Consider the following 21,161-nt stretch of genomic DNA (forward strand, 5'->3'; position numbering starts at 1 on the left):
GCTCTGAAAGCAGCTGTTTCTGTTTCTGGTCTGATCTGGGCCCTGCATGTTGCTTAACCTCGTGGAGTCCCAGTTTCCTGCAGGAACATGCCCATCTTGGGGATGCTGTAAAATTATAGGCCAAGCCACACATATGGAGGATCAAACGGTGGCTGTTACTGAAAATGACTCTAAGGGTACTCCACCACAGTTGCCATTGTTGACACGCCAACATCTGCTCCCAGGGGCTGGGTCACAGAAGAAGACCCCACGGGGAAATCTCCATGTATCCCCAGGAAGTAGATGGTCTGCAGAATACCAACAGTGATGCTTACTGTGGCAAACACATGGTGCTTCCTATGTGCAGGCACTGTTCTAAGGGCATCATTTACATCCACCCATCCGAGCCTCATCACCCTCCTGTGAGATAGTACCCTACTCACCCCATTTGACAAATGGGGAAACTGAGTCACAGAGCTGTTAAGCAACTTGCTAGTTCACTCAGCTAGAAAATGGCAGAGCTGGGATTTGAACCCAGGTCGTCTGATTCCTGAGTCAGTGCTCTCAGCCATTACCCTATATTTTGTCTCTCAAAGCAAAGATGAGAGGGGAGACTTTTGGTGCATTCTGGGCTCTAAAAAAGAGGATGTCCTTTAATCACAGGCATTAAAACGACTCTTGTCTTGATCTCTCCTTAGAGAAAAATCACAGGATAATGGTAAAATATTAAATAAGATAATATTCCCTCTCCCATGTCCCTTTTAAAAATCTAGGCACCAAAAGACAAAGGTGCAAATCAGTGGAAGAAAATAAGGGAAAACCCACACTAGGGCTGTGCTAGAACTCACTCTGTGCCAAATTCACAATTCTCGACTGGAAAACAGCCGCCTTTCCCTGAGGCACAGGGAGCTGGCAGTAGCACCAGGCCAGCTTCTTTTTATTTATATTTCTAATTACAAAGTTAGTCTAAGCTCGCTGCAGAAAATATGGGAATCAGATTAAGGGAGAAAGAGCACCAACCCAGTCCACCCAATGCTGGCTATGGGTCGGGTGTGCCCCCTTTGCGGCTTTATTCTGGGCATTTATTCATTGTTTCAGATCTGTCAATGTAATGGACATCATGTTTGCACCCAGCATAGCAAATCTGTTCTTAAATAAAGGAAAAGACCCTTCCGAAGGGGGAGATGGGCAGGAAACAGCCTTGCCCAAGGGAAGGCCGGGTGCTCCGCCTGGGGAGGCCTTTGCCGGATGGGCAGCGAGGCGGGGACAGCGGCTCTGCAGTGGAGCTTCTATTAAAGGCGCAGCCTGCCCCGCCCCAGGTGCCACTGCTCTGTGGTGAGCGTTTCCGAGAGGGTGCACACCTCAGCCCAGGGAGAAGGTGGCAGGGCATTTCCAGGATGCCACACTGCGAGAGGCCCTGCTCCCGTGCTGGCCGGGCCCGCAGACACCGGGCAGGGACAGTGCTGCTGCTCAGGGCAGGATGGCGGCACGGGGGATGGTGGGCGGAAAGCTGTCTCTGTGGACCGGGAGATGTGCAAATAGCTCAGCCAGCACGTCCGTACATCTGCCAGGCCTCAAGGCCAATAAAGTGTTTCCTCCTACCATGGACCACAGCAGAGACCAAATAATTCACAGTGACAATGCGTGCTCATCCAGGTGTGGAAAGGTGGATCTCATTTCAGTTTCTTTTCACTAACGACGGATACTATAATGGGTAATGGATATAAAACAGCCCCTATATTGTGACACTTGGTCCATAAACCTATGCCTCTATACTCCAGTGCAGGGCTCCTACCATAACCCCGCAAAGGCCGGGGGTGCTGACCGGCCACCTGCAAGTCAGCGTGGCCTGGAGGTGTGTTTTGTTGGGCTGACATATCACCTCAAACAGAGTGAGCTTAAAGATGAGGCTTTCTGTGGAAGTTCATTATTGATTTGCTGACAATGACTGACCCTTTGGCGCCACCCTCCTCTCGTTTTGCTTGTAAACAAAAAGTTTCCCTTGTTTTTCTAGTCCAAATTCTTCTCACAAGGAGACAGCCCCTGGTGGTAGAGAGCAGGAGAACACGAAGCATACTGTTAACTTACTATTTCCCCTAAGAAAGTGTGAGTAAGGCTCGGGCAACTTTTCCAGCTTCATCTCTTTCTGGAATTTCGATGGAAGCCTGGCATCTGCTGGGAGAGCTCAGTCTTCACCAGCCGTCTGCCCAGGGCCTTTGTGGCCAGTTCACACACTGCACAGCACAAAGGTGTGAAGATGAGTTATCCTCCCACGTTAGCTCCCAGCGCTGGGAAGGAAATTATTTCAGCCTGCACGTCTCCTCCCGCACCGGGACCAGAGGACACCAGGGAAATTCAGAGTGTCAGCGGCTGTGAAAGTTACAACATTCCCACCCGTGCCTAGGCACTTGTCAGTGTATATGGCAGGACCTTTGTGGGATACGCTGAGCTTATTTTGGACAATACCTTTTCCATGAGCACTTAAATCGACTGAATTAGTTTTTAATTTCTCTAAGTTTTTTTGAAAAATTATTACATGATTATTATAAGAAATTTGAAAGAACAATAAAGTTTAAAGAAGAAAATGTTCATTACAATAGCGAAATTCAAAGATACCACTGTTAACATTTTCTTTCTGTGCATTTTTAAAAGATATACTACGGATTATAACGTGCACATAATTTGTCTTGTGCTTTGATGCCCCGGAACATCTTAAGCATTAAACTCCTGTTACTAAAACCTCTTCAAAAATAATTTAATGGCCAAAACCCATTGTATTCTATGGCGGTACGACAATCTTCTGGACATTACTGTTGGATATCTGATGTTTCCAATTTTCATTATTGTATTATAAATAACACTGCAATGAACATCTTTGTTCATAAAACCTTTTCTCCCTACAATTTTTTTTTTAAAGATTGGCACCTGAGCTAACAACTGTTGCCAATCTTTTCTTTTTTCTGCTATTTCTCCCCAACGCCGCTCCCCCCACCGTATATAGTTGTATATTTTAGTTGTGGTCCTTCTAGTTGTGGCATGTGGGACACCGCCTCAGCGTGGCCTGATGAGTAGCGCCATGTCCCCGCCCAGGATCCAAACCCTGGGTCCCAAGCGCAGCCCCAACGTAACGGCTCGGCCACGGGGCCGGCCCCTCCCCCCACGATTCTTTTGGATAGAGGCTCAGATACATAGAGTTCCCGGCTTAGAGAATTGGACTGTTTTGAAGTCTCTCCACACCCACTGCTGTGACGGGGGCTGGAAGGCACAGCTGCAGTTACTTATTTCTGTGATGTTTCGCTAAACCTCAGAGCAACGAGGTGGGATAAACCGGAGCGCACGTGGTGCGTGGGCGCGCCAGCCTTGAGAAGGCCGGGAGCAGAGAGCAGGCGTCTCACTTCCTCTCTCCTTTCCAGGGGGCAGTCGTCACCGAGAGGGCGGGAGGTCGGAAAGCAGGCACAGCGACTGCCAAGCGGCCAAAGACTTTCCAGTCCAAAGACAAGAAACAGGAGCAGGGCAGGTGCATTTATGCAAATTGTATGCAAATCACAGGGCGGGGACAGACGCCTTCTCAGACCCGCTGTGCGCCCAGAGCCTCACTTTATTTCTCATGTTTACAAGGGAAAAGACAGAATTTTTCACATAAAAACAGAGCCTTTCAGACCAATAAACAAAATTTCTCACCTTTCGGAGTCTTGCAAGGAGACCTGCTACATGTTCGTGCTGTTCCGATTTGGCAAGATCTTCCGCTGTCTTTCCATCCTGTTGGAGAAAAATAATTAGTTCTTTTCTTCCCAACAGAGAGCTGTGTGTTCCATACACCAGTTCCGTCATCTGAGGCAGAAGCAAGCCTAACAGGTGTCGGAAGAAAATGAGCTGGACAGAAAGAGCACACCCTGCACTCTCACTGTCTGGGGAACCTCTACTTTGTCTGACTGTCCAGGACAGCAGGGGAAGAAGCAGGAACCCAGCGTGACCTGGGGTCCCGCGAGGCACCGTGAGATGTCTCAGGCCCACAGGCGTTGATCAGACTCGGCCCCTCGTTAGTGGGCAGAGGACTCTGTCCTGAGCCTCTGTCCAATCAGGCAGAAAACAAAGATGGTCATTAGATGCCAAAGTCTAGTCGGTGCAAGCTAGCATCTTAAAAGCCACCCAAGCACCAAGGTCAGCACGCATGGATGTCCATCATCAGTAAGTGCCGTGCATTTTGAGGAAAAGCCTGAGCTGTACAGACCACTTTGACCTACAGATTTTCAGTGAACATAAAAGGAGGAAATAAGGGTCCACAGCACTTCAGTGTTTGCTTTTTAATTAGGGAATGTTCATAGGGTGCCGTTTCATAATGAACGAATTCACGTCTGTCTCTAAGCCGTGAATACGCACGACCCTGGCTGACCCGGCCGAGCGCCTCTAACACCGCGAGCCTGACCCAGCTGTCAGCGCTCGGTGTGCAGTAACCTCGGTCACTCCTGGGTGGCCGGAACTCTGCCTGTTCACAGGCTGTGAGGAGGAAACGGAGGCTTAGGGGCTATTCTGCTGCAATCTTAGAAATCATTACAAATTTAAAAGTAGAAATATGGGAAGGAGTTTCCACATAAATAAAGGCGATATTCTTTAAATAAGAAGAACAAGAACCATTCCGGCCCATCTCTCAGTGTTTCTCACTAACAGTTTAGTTCCGTCCCGTGGGAGCTTAGGGATGCCCGCAACCTGCTGCACAGCACACCTTCCAATTCCTCAACTCAAGCCACAGCCCGAGCCACGGCCAGGCCCAGGAGAGCAGCTGGGCATTTTGGACGGGATAATCCTCTTTGTGGGGGCGTCCTGTGCACTCCAGGATGCTGAGCAGCATCCCTGTCCTCTGCCACTAGATGCAGTAGCACTCCCCCAGCTGTGACAACCCAGAGAGTCCCCAGACACTGCCAAGTGTTCCCTGGGGGTGAACTCGCCCCCGCTGAGAACCACGGCCTCAGGGGCTGGTCCGAGCTCAGCTAGGGGGAATCAGGGATCGCGTCAGTGGTTCCTGCCCAACTGCCAGATCCCTTCCTGATGTGGTAGGAATGGCCCCAGTGGCGCAGTTCTCAAGCCACCGCACACTGGAACCCCGGGGCCTCCCAGAGCTGCTGCTGCCTAGCTCCCTTCTGGACACTCCGCCCTCACCAGGCTGGGGTGCCACCTGGGCCTCGGGGTTCTGAGCACTCCTGGGAGACACTGTTATGCAGCAAAGAGGGGAAGCACTGTCCTCGCTGGATGGACCTGCAACCTCCACCAACACTTTCTGTCTCTGGCATGTCTGGCCGTCTCAGTTCCTTCCCTCGGAGATCCCGACCTGCACGTCGCACAGGCAGAGGAGGCACAGTGGCAGAGGCCGCTCACCGCCACAAGGCCTCTTGAGGGACAGGAGAACCACCGTCAACAGTCCTTACATTGGCGCCGCACTCTACAATTTGCAGACATGTTGCATGTCTAAAGGACACTCTTCAGGCTTCCAAAGGAAGCGCCTGCCCGAGTGGTGGCAAGCCTGAAGTTTGGGGTTCAGGGACCCAGGTTAAGTCTGACTCTGCCCCGCACCAGTTCTACAGGTAGTCACTTGGCCTCCGCAGCCCGGGTTTCTTCATCTGCAAGGTGGGAGACAAGCCCCTCACCACACAGCTTCTTGAGCAGAGTACAGAAAACCAAATGGAAGGAGCCAGCCAAGTGCTGGACACAGAAAAAGCAAGCAGCAGGGGCTTTCAATAAAGAGCTGAGAATCTCCCCAAACTCCCTGGCTTTCTGTCCAAGAGAGAAGTAGCAGCAACTGGGCCTTTCCATTGTGGCCTTGCTCAGTCACTGCGCCTGGCCCATGAGCAATGCTGACACTTACTGCCCTCCTTGTTACAAACAGCAGTCCGGGAAGGCCTGAGAAGGTGATATCTGAGCCAAAACCTAAAGAAAGTGAGAGAGTAAGCCATTTGCATACCTAGAGGAAGTTCTGCAAAGAACAGTAAGTGCAAAGGCCCTGAGGCAGCAGGATGACTCTCATGTTTGAAAAATATCACAGAAGCTCATGTAACTGGTGCAGGGGAAGCAAGAGATGGGGTCAGTGAGGTAATGAGAAGGCCAGATCTTTAGGGGAGCCCCCACCCTAAGGACTTTTACCCTGATGGAGGGTCTGAGCAGAGGAGGGACATGATCTGACTTTTGTTTGAACAGGGTCCTACAGGCTGCTGTGTGAGGAAAAGACTGTGGACCAGTGAGGAGACTATGACAAATTAAAGGAGATCATGGCCAAGAGCTCACAGCCTTGTGGGAAAATCAGCAGTGGATTCCAACAGAGCAAGGAAGTGGGCAAATCGTACCTGCTGAAGGGGGCTGGGAGGGGGGGACTTCCTGGGGCTCCAGTTGAGTAAGGAAAGATGAGGAGTTAGCGTCCCAGAATCTTCCTGCCACTAATGTCACCTGCTGCTGTGTGCCTGGTGCCTGCTCTTAGGCATTACAAGTCTCTCACTGTGAAGGCAGAGGGGTGTGTACATGTGCACACGTGCACAGGGAGTGTGTGCAGGGATGGAAGGGGTGGGAACTGAGGAGGTTCCCAAGGGAGAGCACAGCACGTGCCAGATGATAAGGGCCAATGAACGAGGGGCACCGAGGACCTGCGAATAGCCCTGCTGGGTTGGGTGTAGCTAAGGGAGCGCACAGTAAAGGGTGAGGCTGGCAGTGGGCGGGGCCAGGTCATGCAGTCACATCCTGCAGGCCACAGAGCTCCAGAATGATCTGAAATCGGAGTGCACTGTAGGTGGGCTCCTCCAGAACAATAAATGTGGTGCTGGGGTGGAACTGCCAGGAGGCCACGAGGCTACAGTCAAGGGACCCGTTCTGAGGCTGAGCTGGTCCTGGGGATGCACCCAGTGAAGTCCTTAGCCAGGTGGAGGCAGGCGGATGGAGCACTGGGAGTTCAAGAAGAATCTAGAATGTGGACACCAGTATGATGCAGGGGAGGGGAGCTTCCCCGTTTCTGGACTGGGCAGCCAGACCCAGGCTGAAGCCCTGTGCAAAGGTCAGACAGCGAGAGAGAAGAGCAGACCTGGAGGAGGAGGACACCGTGTGTGCAGGCTGGGGCCTCCCAAAGGTGGTGTCCACCAGGCTGTGTCCCAGGGTGGCGTTCGGGGGCAAGCAGGGACCAGGGACCCAGACATGGGCCTGAGTCCAGGTGCAGCTGCAGCCCCGGAAGCTGGAGAGAGCAGCAGGGAGCGGACGGCAGGAAGGCAGCGTGCAGGCACGCAGGAGCAGGGCAAGAAGACCTGGAGCCCGAGGAGGTGGCAGAGCGGGAGGACGGGAGGAGGCAGGCAGAGAGTGCCGACAAAGGGTCAAGTCCAGGGAGGAAGACAGTAGAGAAAGGCAAGGAAGTGGCCACTGCCAACGTCAGAGCAGGGTCACACTGCAGGGAGAGGGCTACCTGGAACCAGCCTAGTGGCTTCCGGGGCAGCCTGGAAAGTTCTAGTTCTTGACCTCAGTGGGGCTACAAAGGTGTTTGTCTTGAAATAATTCACCAAGCTTTACTTCTGTTCCTGTGCTTTTTGAAAAAAATCTGTTTTACTTTATAATAAAACAGTTTTGAAGGAGAGAGCTACCAGGAGGAGCCTGGGACTCTGCCGAGAGGCACGTGGAGCGGAGGACAGGCTGTGGAGGTGAGGTGGCCAGGCCGCAGGCAAGGGCAAGGGGAGATGGACGCCCATGGCTGGCAGGTTGTCCTGGCTGGGAAGGGCTGGGAGGGCCTCAGCTGGGGCGCTGCAGGGCCCAGGGCTCCGGGAGGCCTGGAAGAAGCGCCAGGCTTGGCCGGGGCGCCAGCTCAGGGGGAAAGGCAGAGGCTGGCGCGGTGCCCAGTGAGGGGCAGCACCTCGCCTCGTGGCTACTCAGCACTCGAGGTGTGGCCGAGGTGACATGTTGTGGGTGTAAAACACAGGGGATTTCAAAGACTTAGCACAAAGAATGGGAAGTGTCGCAATAATTGCACAATACTGATCACAGGTTGAAATGAGAAAATTGTACATATTTTGTGCTAAATAAAATCTATTACTGAAATTAATATCCTCAGTTTTTTTCAGTTTTGGATGTGGCTTCTAGAAAACTTGGAATGACACACGCAGCATGCACCACCTTTCTATTGGATGTGGCCTCGGCCCAGAGCGCAGGGGGCAGCTCCGAGACCGCAGCGTCCTCGTGCCCTCGGGCGGCCAGGCCCAGGCCACCCGCTGCTCCTCCTGGGCCGGCCTGCCACCCGCCACAGTCCGCTGTCCCTGCACCCCGCCAGGGCCCGCGGCCACCGGCTCGGCCTTCACACTGGGCACTGCCACTCCCCATTCGGGGCCTGGCAGCGAACTCTCGCTCTGTGACTGTGTTTACTGCCCTGACTGATGGTTCCCCCTCTCTCCCGTCAGCCTAGGAGTTTGCTGAGGGAGGGGCGCCACCTGTCTTGGCCCCTCGTGTTCCCTGGTCTGAGCAGTGCCTGGTGCACAGCCCGTGCTCAGTATCTGTAGAAGGAATGAACGAGTGAAGAAACGAGTGAGGCTCCGTGAGGTGGACTCGCAGGTACCAGGGAGGGGCAGTTACTACAGAGGAGGAGCGTCTGCAATGAGCTGGGAAGGGAGAGAGCAAGGAGGCACACCCAGGGCCTGCCAATGGGGAGCCACGGCAGGAAGCAAGAAAATGGCTGTCGTGGGGAAGGACAAAGGGAGATGACGGGGGGCTCACAGTCCTGGGGTGGCCCCAAGGACCCCGCTGAGGCCAGAGGCCACACATTTTAAGGGCTCCAACCTGACTGCCAGGTTTGGCAGAAGCCAGTTGTTGGCATCTTCAAAGCCATCCTCAACAGTTTATTTTTTTCAAGGCAGTATCTGTGACAAAAAAATACTTTTCCTCATAAAAATGCATACAAATGCTCTATCGTGGAGTAACTAAACCGTGTACCAAGACAGGGTTGGGCAGGTTTTGGTAATAACTCATCAGTCCTGGAGGTCCATGCATGGCCGAGTATGGGTCTGTGATGGGCGAGGAGGTGCCCTAAGAAGGGACAGTCCCATGAGAACTGGTAATCAGTGGGTCTGCTGAAAAGCCCCACTTGGGACTGGTAATCACTGGGTCTGCCGAAAAGCCCCACTGGGGACACCGCAGAGAAGAGACCTACTATCCGTGGGGAGAGAAGGCCATCAAGGTGACATCAGTGCAGTCGGAGGCCGTGTCCTAGACCAGGCGTCAGCAAACACTTTCTGCAAAGGAGCAGACAGTAGATATTTGGGGCTCTGTTGCAAGTGCTCAGCTGTGCCCCTGCAGCATGAAAGCCGCCAGCCAATAAGTAAACATGGGCATGGCTACCGCCCGATAAAACTGCTGACACAATCAGGCAGCAGGCTGGGTCTGGCCCTCGGACCGCAGATTGCCGACCCCTCTGACTCTCCAAGAAACGAGGCTCTCCCACCAGCCTCAGAGTGCCGATTTGCCTAAAGTTTGCCGCCGTATTTTAAAACTCCAATGAATGTCCTCAGAGAAGCGCTTTATGTCAGCAAAGCCCTAGTGAGTTGCAGCAACGTCCCCGGAGAGCGCGGAGACTCAACCCCGTGGGCCCGAAACCAGTCACCACCGCAGTAAAACGGCCACCTCATCTGCACAGCTGACGTGTCCTCCCTGCGTGGTAGCTCGTGAAATGTGACTCAGAGGACCGCTCCTACAGGGAGGTACCAGGTCTGCAGCGGGGAGTGGGAAGCGAGGGGAACTGAAGAAATCTCACTTAAAGATACACTGCATGCCTAAGAACGCGGCCAGACGTTTTAAACGAGACAGCAGCTCTTGGCCCAGCGCTGGCGGCCACCGTCCCACCCGCCCCGTGCCCCCGCGCCCCGCTGCCGAGGGCAGCATGCAGGGGCGGAAAGCGCACGCGTGCCCTAAGCCAGGCACAGACAGCGTGCATCAAAAGCCAGCGGGAAACCACAGGTCTTCCTGGCAGCGTGGCCGAGTGAGATGGGGACGGCGCACTCCTGAGAGGTGGCCCGGGGTGCGGCTGCGTGTGCGGGGCCGCAGTGCAGATGCCCAAGCACCGCGCAGCCGGCCGGCTTCGCGCAGTGGCCAGGCAACCCCGTCCCTCCGCCCTTGAGGCCGGAGGCGTCTGAGTGGCTTTCTCCCGCCAGCAGGTTGCTCACCGAGGTCAGCGCCTCCACGTTGGCGCCCGTCAGACACAGGTAGCGGACCACGTCCAGAATCCCATTGTTGGCGGCCAGGTGCAGAGGCGTTCGTCCATACTGGAAGAGACAAAAAGACCCGAGAGGGTCCTTCGCGATTGCTGCGAGGATGACATCTGTGGCGTCTAAGCACTGTGTGAGGGGTCTAGGATCTGCCAGAGGGAAACGCGAGGTGCGGTCTCCCTTCTCGGGAAACCTGCTGTCTCCTGACGGAGGCAAGCCAAGCAGAGTGTTTTCAAGTATTTTTCAGTTAAAAGAGTAACTTCACAATAAAACTTCAAAGGATGAAAGAGTGGGAGGCCATCGTAAGATAACTAAATCAGGTCTCCTGCTGCACTGGTGGAAAGGAGACTTGAGTCAGGGCCCCAGGCCCAAGCTTCCAGAAAGATCTGCACGACAGTTCAAATTCAGACACAGCAAGGGAAGGGGAACGGAGGGACAGCCATGGAAGTCGCTCTAACGAGGTGAAATTCCAAGGCCATGCCCACCATTTTTCATGCCTGTGGTTCCCAAACTGTGCCAGGCACTTCGGGCAGGCAGGGAAGGCACGGCGTGCTGGGGAATATTCTGAACTTCTGACGGAACCAGCAGGTTCAGACGCCAGGTGAACCACTAGCTCCAGGCAGTTCTGTCTTATGTCAGATTGCACTGCCTTCCTCCAGCGGCAGCATATCCACCCAGCCAGGGTCTGGTTGTTGCCGTAAAAAGAAGGATCTTCAGAAAATCAGTGTGAATGGGAAATAAGCGGGGTTGTGTCTAATCTGAGTCCAAAGTTTGAGGAGCTGTGAGGTGCCCAACAAGCACACATCTCATTAGTATGCAATTGTGGTTATGTAAGAATGAAATAAAAATATTAGTTTTCTTTTGATTTATGTGGATCATCTATTCCAATAGCTACTAAGTTGTGAGGACATAAATACTTACTAAGTTGTTTGGGCCAAGCTACTTAATAAACAAAACTGTTAGGTATTTCTTTTGCCCTAGGGAAACTGTAAAAAAAATTACTGAGACACCATGGACACTGTGAACTGAGAAAGTCTGGGCATCTTTCCTTTATGCTGTCTATTTGCAAATACAGGTTTTTGTTATGAAGTTAACACATGCTCATTTAGAACATCCAAGCTACATAGACAGACATCTGGTAGAGAATGGAAGTTCTCCTCCCATCCTCCACCCCTCCCGACAAGTTCCCCTGCTCAGAACTAGCCCTACTTAACCCTCTGGTGCCTGTGCTCCAAGCTTTTATCTATGAGTCCATAAAAGGAGATAAATAATTTGAAAAGCCAAGAAATGATCATACTCCACATTCTGTTCTGTCACTTGCTTCATTCACCCAACAATAGAGCACAAATACCTTTCCATGTCTGTAACTACATCCATCACCTTCTTTCAGATACCTGGATGACATTCAACATACGGATGTACCATAATTCATTCAGCCAGCCTGCTGAGGATGGATACTTAAGGTGGTTCCAATTCTTTGCTATTATGAATAATGCTGCAATGTGTGTCCATATTTATGTTTTGTTTACTCTTATCTTCTAGAGTGATTTGGAAAGTAGATATTAAGCTTTCAAATACTGTCCAGTTAAAGTGAGAAGGAAAAGAGAAGTTCTGGAAGATTTGGATGAAATGTTTGGGTCCATGTGTAAGGAAGATAACCTTAGCTTAGGATGTATAGTTTCATAGGAGGGAAGAGGACCATGAGGAGCAGAGTGCTGAAGAAAGGGGACTAGGAAGTTTACACTTTTGAAGGGCCCCTCCCCTCCTTTTTTTTGCTGAGGAAGATTTGCCCTGAGCTAACATCCATCGCCAATCCTTCTCTTTTTTTGCTTGAAGAAGACCAGCCCTGAGCTAACACCTGTGCCAGTCTTCCTCCGTTTTGTGTGTGGGATGCCACCACAGCATGGCTAGTGAGGGGAGGAGGTCTGCGCCTGGGATCTGAACCCATGAACCTAGGCCACCAATGCGGAGTGCGTGGAACTTTAACCACTGGGCCACAGTGCAATGGAAGCCCCCATTTTTGATGGAACAAACCCCAAACTCCTGAGCATTAGATTGAAGGTCTTTTACCATCTGGACCCAACGTTCCTCTCCAGGGGTATTTCCTCTCTTGCCCCAGTCTCTCCCTCCCTAAACACCTACCCACGTGCCAGCTACAGACAGTCAACAGCCCCCAAACACACACGTCCACCTCCCTCGTCTGAAACAGGCTTTCCCCTCTTCTTTATCTGTCAGAGTCCACATGTACCACTGTAAATGATCGCCTCAGCAAAGCCTTCCCGGGTTTCTCTAATGTCCAAGTGTCTGTGTTTCCTTAGGACCCATGCCTCTGCTATGCAGTGACCACAGCATGAGATGGTTTTATATATTGGGATGTCTGTGTGTCTGTCTAGAAGCAGCCTGAGGGCAAGAACCATTGACTCTGCTATCCACAAGCTCCCCTCTCCCCATGCATGGCACAGTCCCATCAGAGAAGGGCATCAGGAAACGCAGACGGCCACGGAATTCTCTCTTAGGTTCCTGGATGTGTGTGTGCATGTGTATGCATCTCTGAGTATGTGTGTACACAAAGGGTTAAGGCCATGTGTCTGCGCCCTCTATTTCCTCCCCTCCCGTGCATTCTCTAACGCATCAGGAGAGTTAAATAGCCACTCTCCTGATTTTCCTATGAGAAGAATGAAGACTGAGAAATGTCTGTTTCACTGCAATGAGTGTCAAGGAGAGTGACAAGTTCTGTCACATAATGATGACGGGTAGGATCTGAATGGACATATTTATCGCTGGGGGAACTTAATCCAGGTAAGGAAGAGGCAGGACACACCACGGGAAAAGAGTGACAGTCTGCCTGTGGGACGTGGGCTGTCACTGTGCCACATCCACGCTGACAGCCAGTTACTAGGGTGGGTCCATAAAGCTGTGCTTTCTGGGGAAATGATGTCTTCCTCTTATTTTTCTGCACATCTTTTAAGCTCCTCTAAAGGCCTCCTCATCTTTCCTAAAATAAAAAAACAGAGAAAGGAACAGAACAACAAAACTGACACTGAGCCCTCTGAAGAAGGCATGCAGCCTGCGAGGGTGCGGTGTGCTGAGCTCTGTGCACTGGAGGCGAGCTGGGGGCCCGCTGCTCCGGGGGACTCTCAACACTGGCCTCAACTTGGCTGCTGATGCAATAGGCTGAAATTGTGGCACTAATGCGTTTCGCGTCAGCTGAGCTTAACTCACTGACAGACTCATCCACTGGATGCCTCCATGTGTGCTGCGGGGCTTCAGGTGGTCAAAACCCAATCTGTGTCGGCACGTGTGAACTCCCACGGCCATCCGCAGTATCGGAGGCAGAGCTTTCCCATTAATAAGCCAGTTGTTTTTAAACACGAGATCAAGGATTATCTTGTGGCTATTTTAAAGAGCACATTTAACAAGTGCACCCTTTGCATTTAGGCGTGAGGTGAACACCTGTTCCCTTCTTTAGCTCAGTGCAAAGCAGCACGAGACGCAGGAGACAGCTAATCCCAGATGCTGCGCACACAGTAGGCCAGCTGTGCGCACAATGGCCAAGTCTGAAGGTATTCAAATGAGGACCACGATGTTCCTTGAAGCCGCTTTGTATTCACTTAGATTCCTGGAAGGAAAGCCAAGGTCTTGATGCTGCTTAATATCACATTTGGCTCTCCCCTTAAGCCACTTACGTAATTCACTTGGCAAGATTAGAATGGGATAAACTAAGAAAGCAAGCAGCAGCTAACGGCTAAGACCTAGGGTACTGCCTTTTCATATTTCCAGAACGTGAAGATTACCCATTTCAATTTCCATTAGAATTAATCACATAATATGTAAGAAGAATAATTTTTTTAGAAGTAGAATTTTTCAGCTGCTTCAGATATTAATTCTTTTATCTTAAACAAATCCTAACAAAATTCTGCTGTCATCATGTCTGCCACTTATAAACACACATTTCCCGCAATTAAGAGTTAATTCTACTTGGACTTTGTTTTAAACACAATCATAACAGAACAGTGCTTGCCTTTTATGCAGCTACAGGGCTGAAACCACATGACTAGCTAACCTTATATGGTAATGAAAATCCACATTATTCAGGGGGAAGGGAAGGTGTTCTAGAAGTCAACATAATGGGATTTTTATTTTTAATCAACCTAGGAGCATGTAATTATTTCTTTTCATTTCTTTATTATTCACCAAATTATAGCATCCCCTTGTCTCACCAAATTTATTTAGCTAAAAAAGATGTTATGAACTTTTGGCCATAAAACTCTCATGTGGGAAGCTAAGGAGAGAAATCTGGCCCCAGGAATCCCAGTGACATCACAGCCCGTTAGGTGTTCTCCTGAAGGCCTGGTGCTCAGAGAGATGCCCCAACTGCACCACGTGCTCTGACTCCTTCCAGGAGGACCCGGATACCTTCTTTTTCTCTCTCTCTGGATGGCCAGAAGTGGTGAGACAGGCTAGGCAGGAGTGCTGGTTAATTATCTGTTATTCTAGGAAATTATTCAAAAGTATTATGTAAAATATGACTTAAAAGGAGCACCCTATAAAAAAGAACAGGTCCATATGAGCAGTACCGACTTGGAACAATGAAGAGATGCAAAGAGAACCTTGGCTAAAACCCAGAAGTGGGTTGACGGACAGACGCTGCCGGACCCTGCAGGGGTCCCCTCTCCGGCTGTACCTTGTTTGCGATGTCCAGATTGCAGTTTGCCTCACAGAGGGCCACCACAATAGGCACGTTGCCATCTTTGCAGGCCACGTGGAGAGGGGTGTTGCCATGCCTGTCTTGGAAATCCACAGAACATCCCTGGCTGATGAGTGTCTGGATGACCTCCGTCTGACAGCGTCTTACAGCAAGATGAAGAGCAATGTGTCCATCCTGCAACACACACAGGGGCCATGAGCACTCGCGCTCAGGCACACGGGCCTGGCCACTCGCCTTTCTAGCCGCCATCGGGCCAGGTTTAATTGGCAACGCGATCACTATTGCAAAGCCTGAAGGAGGATTAAAAACCACCAACTTTACTCCTGGGGGGCGTGGGAGAGGCTTCCTACATCCCACTCTGAATAATTAGAGGCTAAGCTGGCCACCAGCTTGATTATTCTAGGTGTGGCCAGGACAATCAGATAGAAAGACTACTCTTTCTTTTGGTCTCTGAATTTATAGGATTGAAGTAATTGTTGGTACTCCAATGACCTGTTTTATCAAGTATTTGAAAAATACTTTTAAAAACATTCGCTTAGCAATCTTTATCAACTTCCTAAGTAGAAAGCCTATTATTTTAATCTACACCAGAAGAAACTGAGAAAGTGAGGTGAAGCCATTTGCTCAAGGGCTGTCACCTCTATGAGAGGTACATATGTACGCTGAACCTCTGCACCCACTGAAGACCAGCCTGGGCGTGCCTTCTAGCCGTTCTAGAACATTCTATCCCTGGTGAACAGAGGTGCTGCGTTCCAGGAGAGTTTGGAGACATTTCTACAATTTCTCTGCTCTGGGCTTTCTCAGCCTCGGCACGACTGCCATTTCGGGCCTGTCGTCCCAGCTGCAGTGTGCAGTATGCAAGCAGCTCCACTGGTCTTCATCCACGAGATGCCAGTAGTAACGCCCACTCCTGGCACGCCGACCAAAAAATGTCTCCAGCTATTACCAAATGTCCCCCGGGGGCAAGGGCGCCCCCAGCTGGGAGCCACTTTTCTGTACCAAGAAAATACTCCACAACTGGCAGTTACTAAATTAACTGGTGTCAAATCTAACTGTGTATAGCAACATCCCAGCCTCATTTTAAGTACAAGTTCACAATAAAAACAGATTATTCTGAATTTGCTTAATTAAAAAAGGAACACCTGTTCTAGAATCGAGACTGCCAGACAAATAAGAGTGGTTTATTGTCTTTCTACAAAATAGCAGGTGTGGAAGTAAATAAACCACCTATTTCTTTGTTTATCTACAAATTAAGAGTGCCTTGCCAGTTTTCGTCCTAAATGAGGACGGCCTTGGCCCCGTGACCAACACTGCACCTGCTCCAAAGATAAAAAGGCTAAAAATAAAAGAGACCAGAGTCATCCAGCCAATTCCTAAATTCTGTTATGTGCCACAAACGAATATCAATTCTTACAGAATCTAGAAAAGTTCACAGGATCTTTGCTGCATTCCAGTTTGGTTTTTAGGGAATGACTGAGGAGTCTTGCGGTCCCTCCAGCCCCCAGGTCACTGCTCGGCGAGTGTGACCCATTCACCACAGCACCTTGTCAGAGGCATTCAGGTCGGCTCCGTGCTCGGCCAGACACTCCACGATGTCGTGGTAGCCCCTGGCGGAGGCCGTCAGGAGGGGCGTCTCTCCTTCTCGGTTCTTAACATTCACATTGCAGCCAGCCTCGCAAAGGGCTCTGGCCACAGAGTGGTAGCCATGCCAGGCCGCACAGTGCAGGGGGCTTTCTTCCTCCTGGGCAGGGAGACAAGCGCAGACAGGAGAAGGTGATAATTTGAAAGAAAGCAGAGGCCCGGTGAGGCTCCAGCTGAATTCGGCAGCAAAGTCAAGGTGGCAGAAAGAGCTCATGGCTATTGGGGCAAAAACGGACACGGGTCTGAGGTCTCTCCTGCACTAGTTCGCTTTCCTCAACGCCTTGAGTTGGACGAATTTGGCTTTCTCAGCACTTTACTGACAACCGACTTTAGGGGGCCCGCAGGGCCACGGGCTCAGCTCTTCTGAAGGAGAGCCCCCGCCTGGGCGGCTGACAGCACCATCTGTAAAGGGCCTTCGTTTGCCTCACCTGAGACTGCTGACAGCAGGAGAGCACGGCCCTGCACGAGAATCCCTTCGACAACCTCGAGGCCTCACGCTTCCGCCACGCACACGACGTAAGATGAGCCACATAACGTACTGTTGCTGTGGCCAGGGAGCAACCGAGACAACCACGCTTTACCAGGTCGAGGAATGGGCCGGCCACGAGGCCTGTGGGACTGGAAGGCCTAGTGCTCAGTGAGCGACACCATCAGATGCACACATCTGTCTGCGAGAGGCCGTTAGAGTGCAGCGGTCACGAACATGGACTCTGGAACCAGACTGTGTGGGTCTGCCCCTGGCTCCACCACTTACGAGCTGTGTGAGCTTGGACAAGTTACTGAACCTTTCTCTGCCTCAGTTTCCTCATCAGCAGAATGACAGTAACCGTGACTCACCTCGTAGGGTTGTCCAGAGGACTGAGTGAATGAATGAAGGTTAGAGAGTGCTTCTGTTTGAGTCCCTGCCCACCGCAATCTAAGCAGAAACTTGGATAAAACTCCAAAGGACCAGGCTGTATCACTTGGCTGCCTGCACGTCCGTGCAGAGCAGAAGGAGGGGAGCACATCGGCTACCAGGACCCACCTTGTCCTGGAAATCGGGGTTAGAGCCGAAGCTGCACAGTAACTGAACCACGTCGGCGTGGCCATAGCGAGCTGCCACGTGAAGGGCCGTCTCTCCAGACTGCAAAAGAAACAGCCAGAGGGTCAGCGCGCCCAGGACCAGAGGCCAGGCACGCCTGGCTCCACGTCCTCCCCTTTGGGGTGCCCGCCCCCCGGGGCCAGAGGCCCTTTGGTGATGGGTCAGGCACCTGGGGGCGAGTGACCATCATACAGCTAGTGTTAAACCCACACCGCTGGCCCATGCTGTTTGTCATAAAGCTCCCCAAACGAGAAGAATGCTTTCCTTTCTCTGTGACGGCTGCTCTCAATCTTCTTTACAAAATGATGCTTTTCACTGTGATTTTTTTTAAAAACACAAAATTCCCTCTTAATACGAAGTGCATCACATAGCAGTTATTTATTAACAAGTTTCTGATTTCACTGTCTACGTGTAGAATCTTGTTTCTTATGTTCTCAGAGATACTTAAAACCATCACTATCAGCCCATGCAATAACTTGCTGTGAATTAGTAATAGCTGCAACTTCCTTAAGGCATTTTACTTATATCTGCCAAAAAGTCATCAGAATAAACTGATTTAAAAAAATAAACAAGATACTTTATTGCCAACTGATAGAAAACTGCCATAATACATATGTGTCTTTGTTGCGAATGTCATTCTTAGATATGGTGCAGTGCACAATCCATACAACTGTATGTGGCAGCCCTGACTGAACATGACAAATTAGTCCACAAGCATGAGAAGCAGAGAAGGGTTGTAGTACAGTAGACTACAGAATGGATGAAAAGTAGGAATCCTAGGCGCAGCTTCCAGCATTGACAGCTCACAGGACTGTTGTGTAGACTGCATGAAACACGTATATATGAAAGTAAGGTATCTTGCTAAATCCATAATTTTTATAACATCTTTGCCCAAAAAGCCTTACTTTCAGTGCATTGTCTCATTAATCTTTCTAGTGTCGGCATTGTCAGCCACTTCAAAGATGAAGACAATGGTCAAGAGTTGTGCTTAGAAGCATATGTTGAGTCAATAAGAGGATCAGGACTCAGATCTCTCTCTGGTTGTCTTTCTAGTAGAGCTCTGAGTTTTGATGTCATGGAGAAAGGAATTCACTGCTTGCATGTTATGGCGACTACCTGGCAGATTTCAGCAAAAGGCAAATTTTAATACTAGACCAAGCCACCAGCAAAAAGAAACTTCTAAATTAAACTCTCTGCAGGAAGATTTTGGTCCTGAACCCTTGTTCTTCGGGTCCTGGTGCACACAGCACGCCAGAGCTCAAATGCATCCTTTCATTACTCCTTCCTGTCCCTAAGAAGAGAAGTGGCCTTACCTTGTCTTTAACATCCAACGGGCATTTGTTCTCAATGAGAAATTTCAAGGTGTCCACGTGGCCATGCCGTGAGGCCCAGTAGACGGCATTGGATCCGCCCTGTAGAAAACCAACATGGAGTCACATTCCCAGGGCGCCGAGGGATCTGAGGGCTCAATGGCTCACACTCACTCACTTCCCTTCCCACGAGGCTGCAGGCTCCAGAGGAGCAACTTTCAACAGCAAGAAAACTCCCATTTCACTTTTCAGTTGGGACAAAGGGGCTGAGGCCAGGGAGACCTTAACGTTGCGGGAAGCTGCGTGAAGGGGCTAGGGACCTCTCCGTACTATCTTTGCAGATTTTTTTGATAAGTCTAGAATTACTTCAAAACAAAAAGTTGTTCTTCTTTTCTGAAAACTCTCCTCTGGCCTCTGGTTGGAATTCGCTCTACTGTCAAGGGCCACAGCCAGTCGCCCCCAGCTCTGTGGAAGTGCTGTGGACACTGAGGGCGGAGCCACCGAAATGACTGTGTCCTCCTTACTCTGTTGCCCTGTAAACCTGCCAGCAAATACATTTCTGATGAGGCTAATTAGATAATAAAAGCTTTTCCAAATGTGACATCTAATAACACTGTGGAGTAAGTGTCATCAGCAAGGAGCAAATCGGGGTGTTTCACAAAGAAACGCTGACGTCGAGCAACCAGAGCCGAGAAGGAGACACGCTCGCCTCCTTGTCCACGACCTGCGTTGGACTGGACCAGGCTGCGTGAGCAGTTCACCTTCCTTTATAGGAAACTCAGAAATGAAGGAGGGCATACATGTTATTTTTCTCTGTTACTTCTATGATTAGGAGACATCTGGAAATACTTAAAACATTAATTCATTTGCAATAAAACAGAATTATGACCTTATCCTGGACATCAATTCTTGAGCCTCTTTTAATGAGCAACTGTAGTATTTGAATATTCCCACAGCCAGCAGCAATAAGTAACGGAGGTGTCCCATGCTGGAAAAGGAGAGAAAAAAATACTATTTTTCAGGTTTGGTAGGAAAGAAAAAGCCCAGCCGTCACTGCTGCCCCACACCTTCCCGTCTCAGCAGCACACACCTACTGCTGCGGGACAGGAACGGGGCGGTCAGAAGACCACAGCCGCCCTTCCGCTCTGGATTCACAATCAAAGGTGACATTTCCATTTGCAGGATAAGCACACTCAGAATTTCACAGGTAAAGGAGCAATCGGTGCATGCAGAAAGGCCCTCAATGCAATAAGGCCTTATTTCTGACTCAATCCACGCTTTAAACAGAAGTGACTTTTTCCACAGTATGGAGTTTGCAACAGGAAGGGAGAAGGAAGAAGCAGATGGGGTCTTTCCACTTTAAACTTGGAGGCACACGGTCTCCCTGACCAACCCCTCCACTCCCCCTGGCAGGACAGCATCTGACCTTGTTGGGTTGGTTAACATCGTAGTTGGACAATGAGCCCAGGAGGTGCTGCAGGCCTGGGACATTGTCGTCGTTGATGGCGTGGATGATGGCTTTCATCACAAAGGAGTCTTCCTCATCCTCGAGAGACACAGCGAAGAGGGAAAAAGAGTGAGCTTGCCAGCCACCATCCTCTCATCAACATAAGAGAAATTCAGGCTCATTTGTTAAAAGGAGCATTCAGAGCAAAGCAAGCCATTTAATGCCAAAATCCACGTGGTGATGAAGGGAAGCAGGAGGTTAGTTTTGCCCCTGCCGTGTTGGAAACTAGCACCATGTACTATTTACCTGTGCCTCATGTCACCTGCATCATAACCCAGAGAGCGAACAGCTTTCAAGATTCAGATTTAGAACAATGATTGATGACAAACTACCCTTTGTGTTTATCTTAGGAATCTTTCAACATGTAGGCCCAGAAATGATGGGTGAGTATAATTCAGATTCTAAAAACCATAAAACCAAGGAAATGATACCTTTGAATAAGATAGTCTTAATTTGTAATTTTCCCAATTACAGAAGTGTCATTTTCTGATCACTGGAAAATCTTCCTTCTCTAGGTACAGAATAACGTGGCAAAACTCACTGAAAGTTGGTCACAATTATTAAAAAGTAATTGGCCCTTAAAGGGAAGAAATATAAAAATAAAGGCCAGAAAAAAGAAAACAGATACACTTCTAATTACAAAGGGAAAATAACCAGAGAATGTTGAACAAGTTTGTTAAATCTTTGCTACTTTGTCAAAGTTTTCTCATAATAAGAAATTCGC

The 21,161-nt window shown here is 50.2% G+C and overlaps 1 protein-coding gene across 4 annotated transcripts in view; it reads right to left on the reverse strand.

Moving 5' to 3' along the window:
* The window catches only part of DAPK1 (death associated protein kinase 1), a 172,066-nt gene that overhangs the window by 25,707 nt on the left and 125,198 nt on the right, over window positions 1-21,161 (reverse strand). For all 4 annotated transcript variants that reach the window (XM_070590713.1, XM_070590711.1, XM_070590712.1 and 1 more), the window contains exons 12-19: window positions 20,357-20,476; window positions 19,820-19,918; window positions 18,934-19,032; window positions 17,564-17,662; window positions 16,442-16,639; window positions 14,875-15,072; window positions 10,149-10,247; window positions 3,661-3,738 (exon numbers count right to left, since the gene is read on the reverse strand). In XM_070590713.1, coding sequence (XP_070446814.1) covers window positions 3,661-3,738; window positions 10,149-10,247; window positions 14,875-15,072; window positions 16,442-16,639; window positions 17,564-17,662; window positions 18,934-19,032; window positions 19,820-19,918; window positions 20,357-20,476 — 990 coding nt within the window. The remainder of the gene's footprint in view (window positions 1-3,660; window positions 3,739-10,148; window positions 10,248-14,874; window positions 15,073-16,441; window positions 16,640-17,563; window positions 17,663-18,933; window positions 19,033-19,819; window positions 19,919-20,356; window positions 20,477-21,161) is intronic.

The sequence above is a fragment of the Equus przewalskii genome, chromosome 22, assembly GCF_037783145.1.
Source record: "Equus przewalskii isolate Varuska chromosome 22, EquPr2, whole genome shotgun sequence".
Lineage (NCBI taxonomy): Eukaryota > Metazoa > Chordata > Mammalia > Perissodactyla > Equidae > Equus > Equus przewalskii.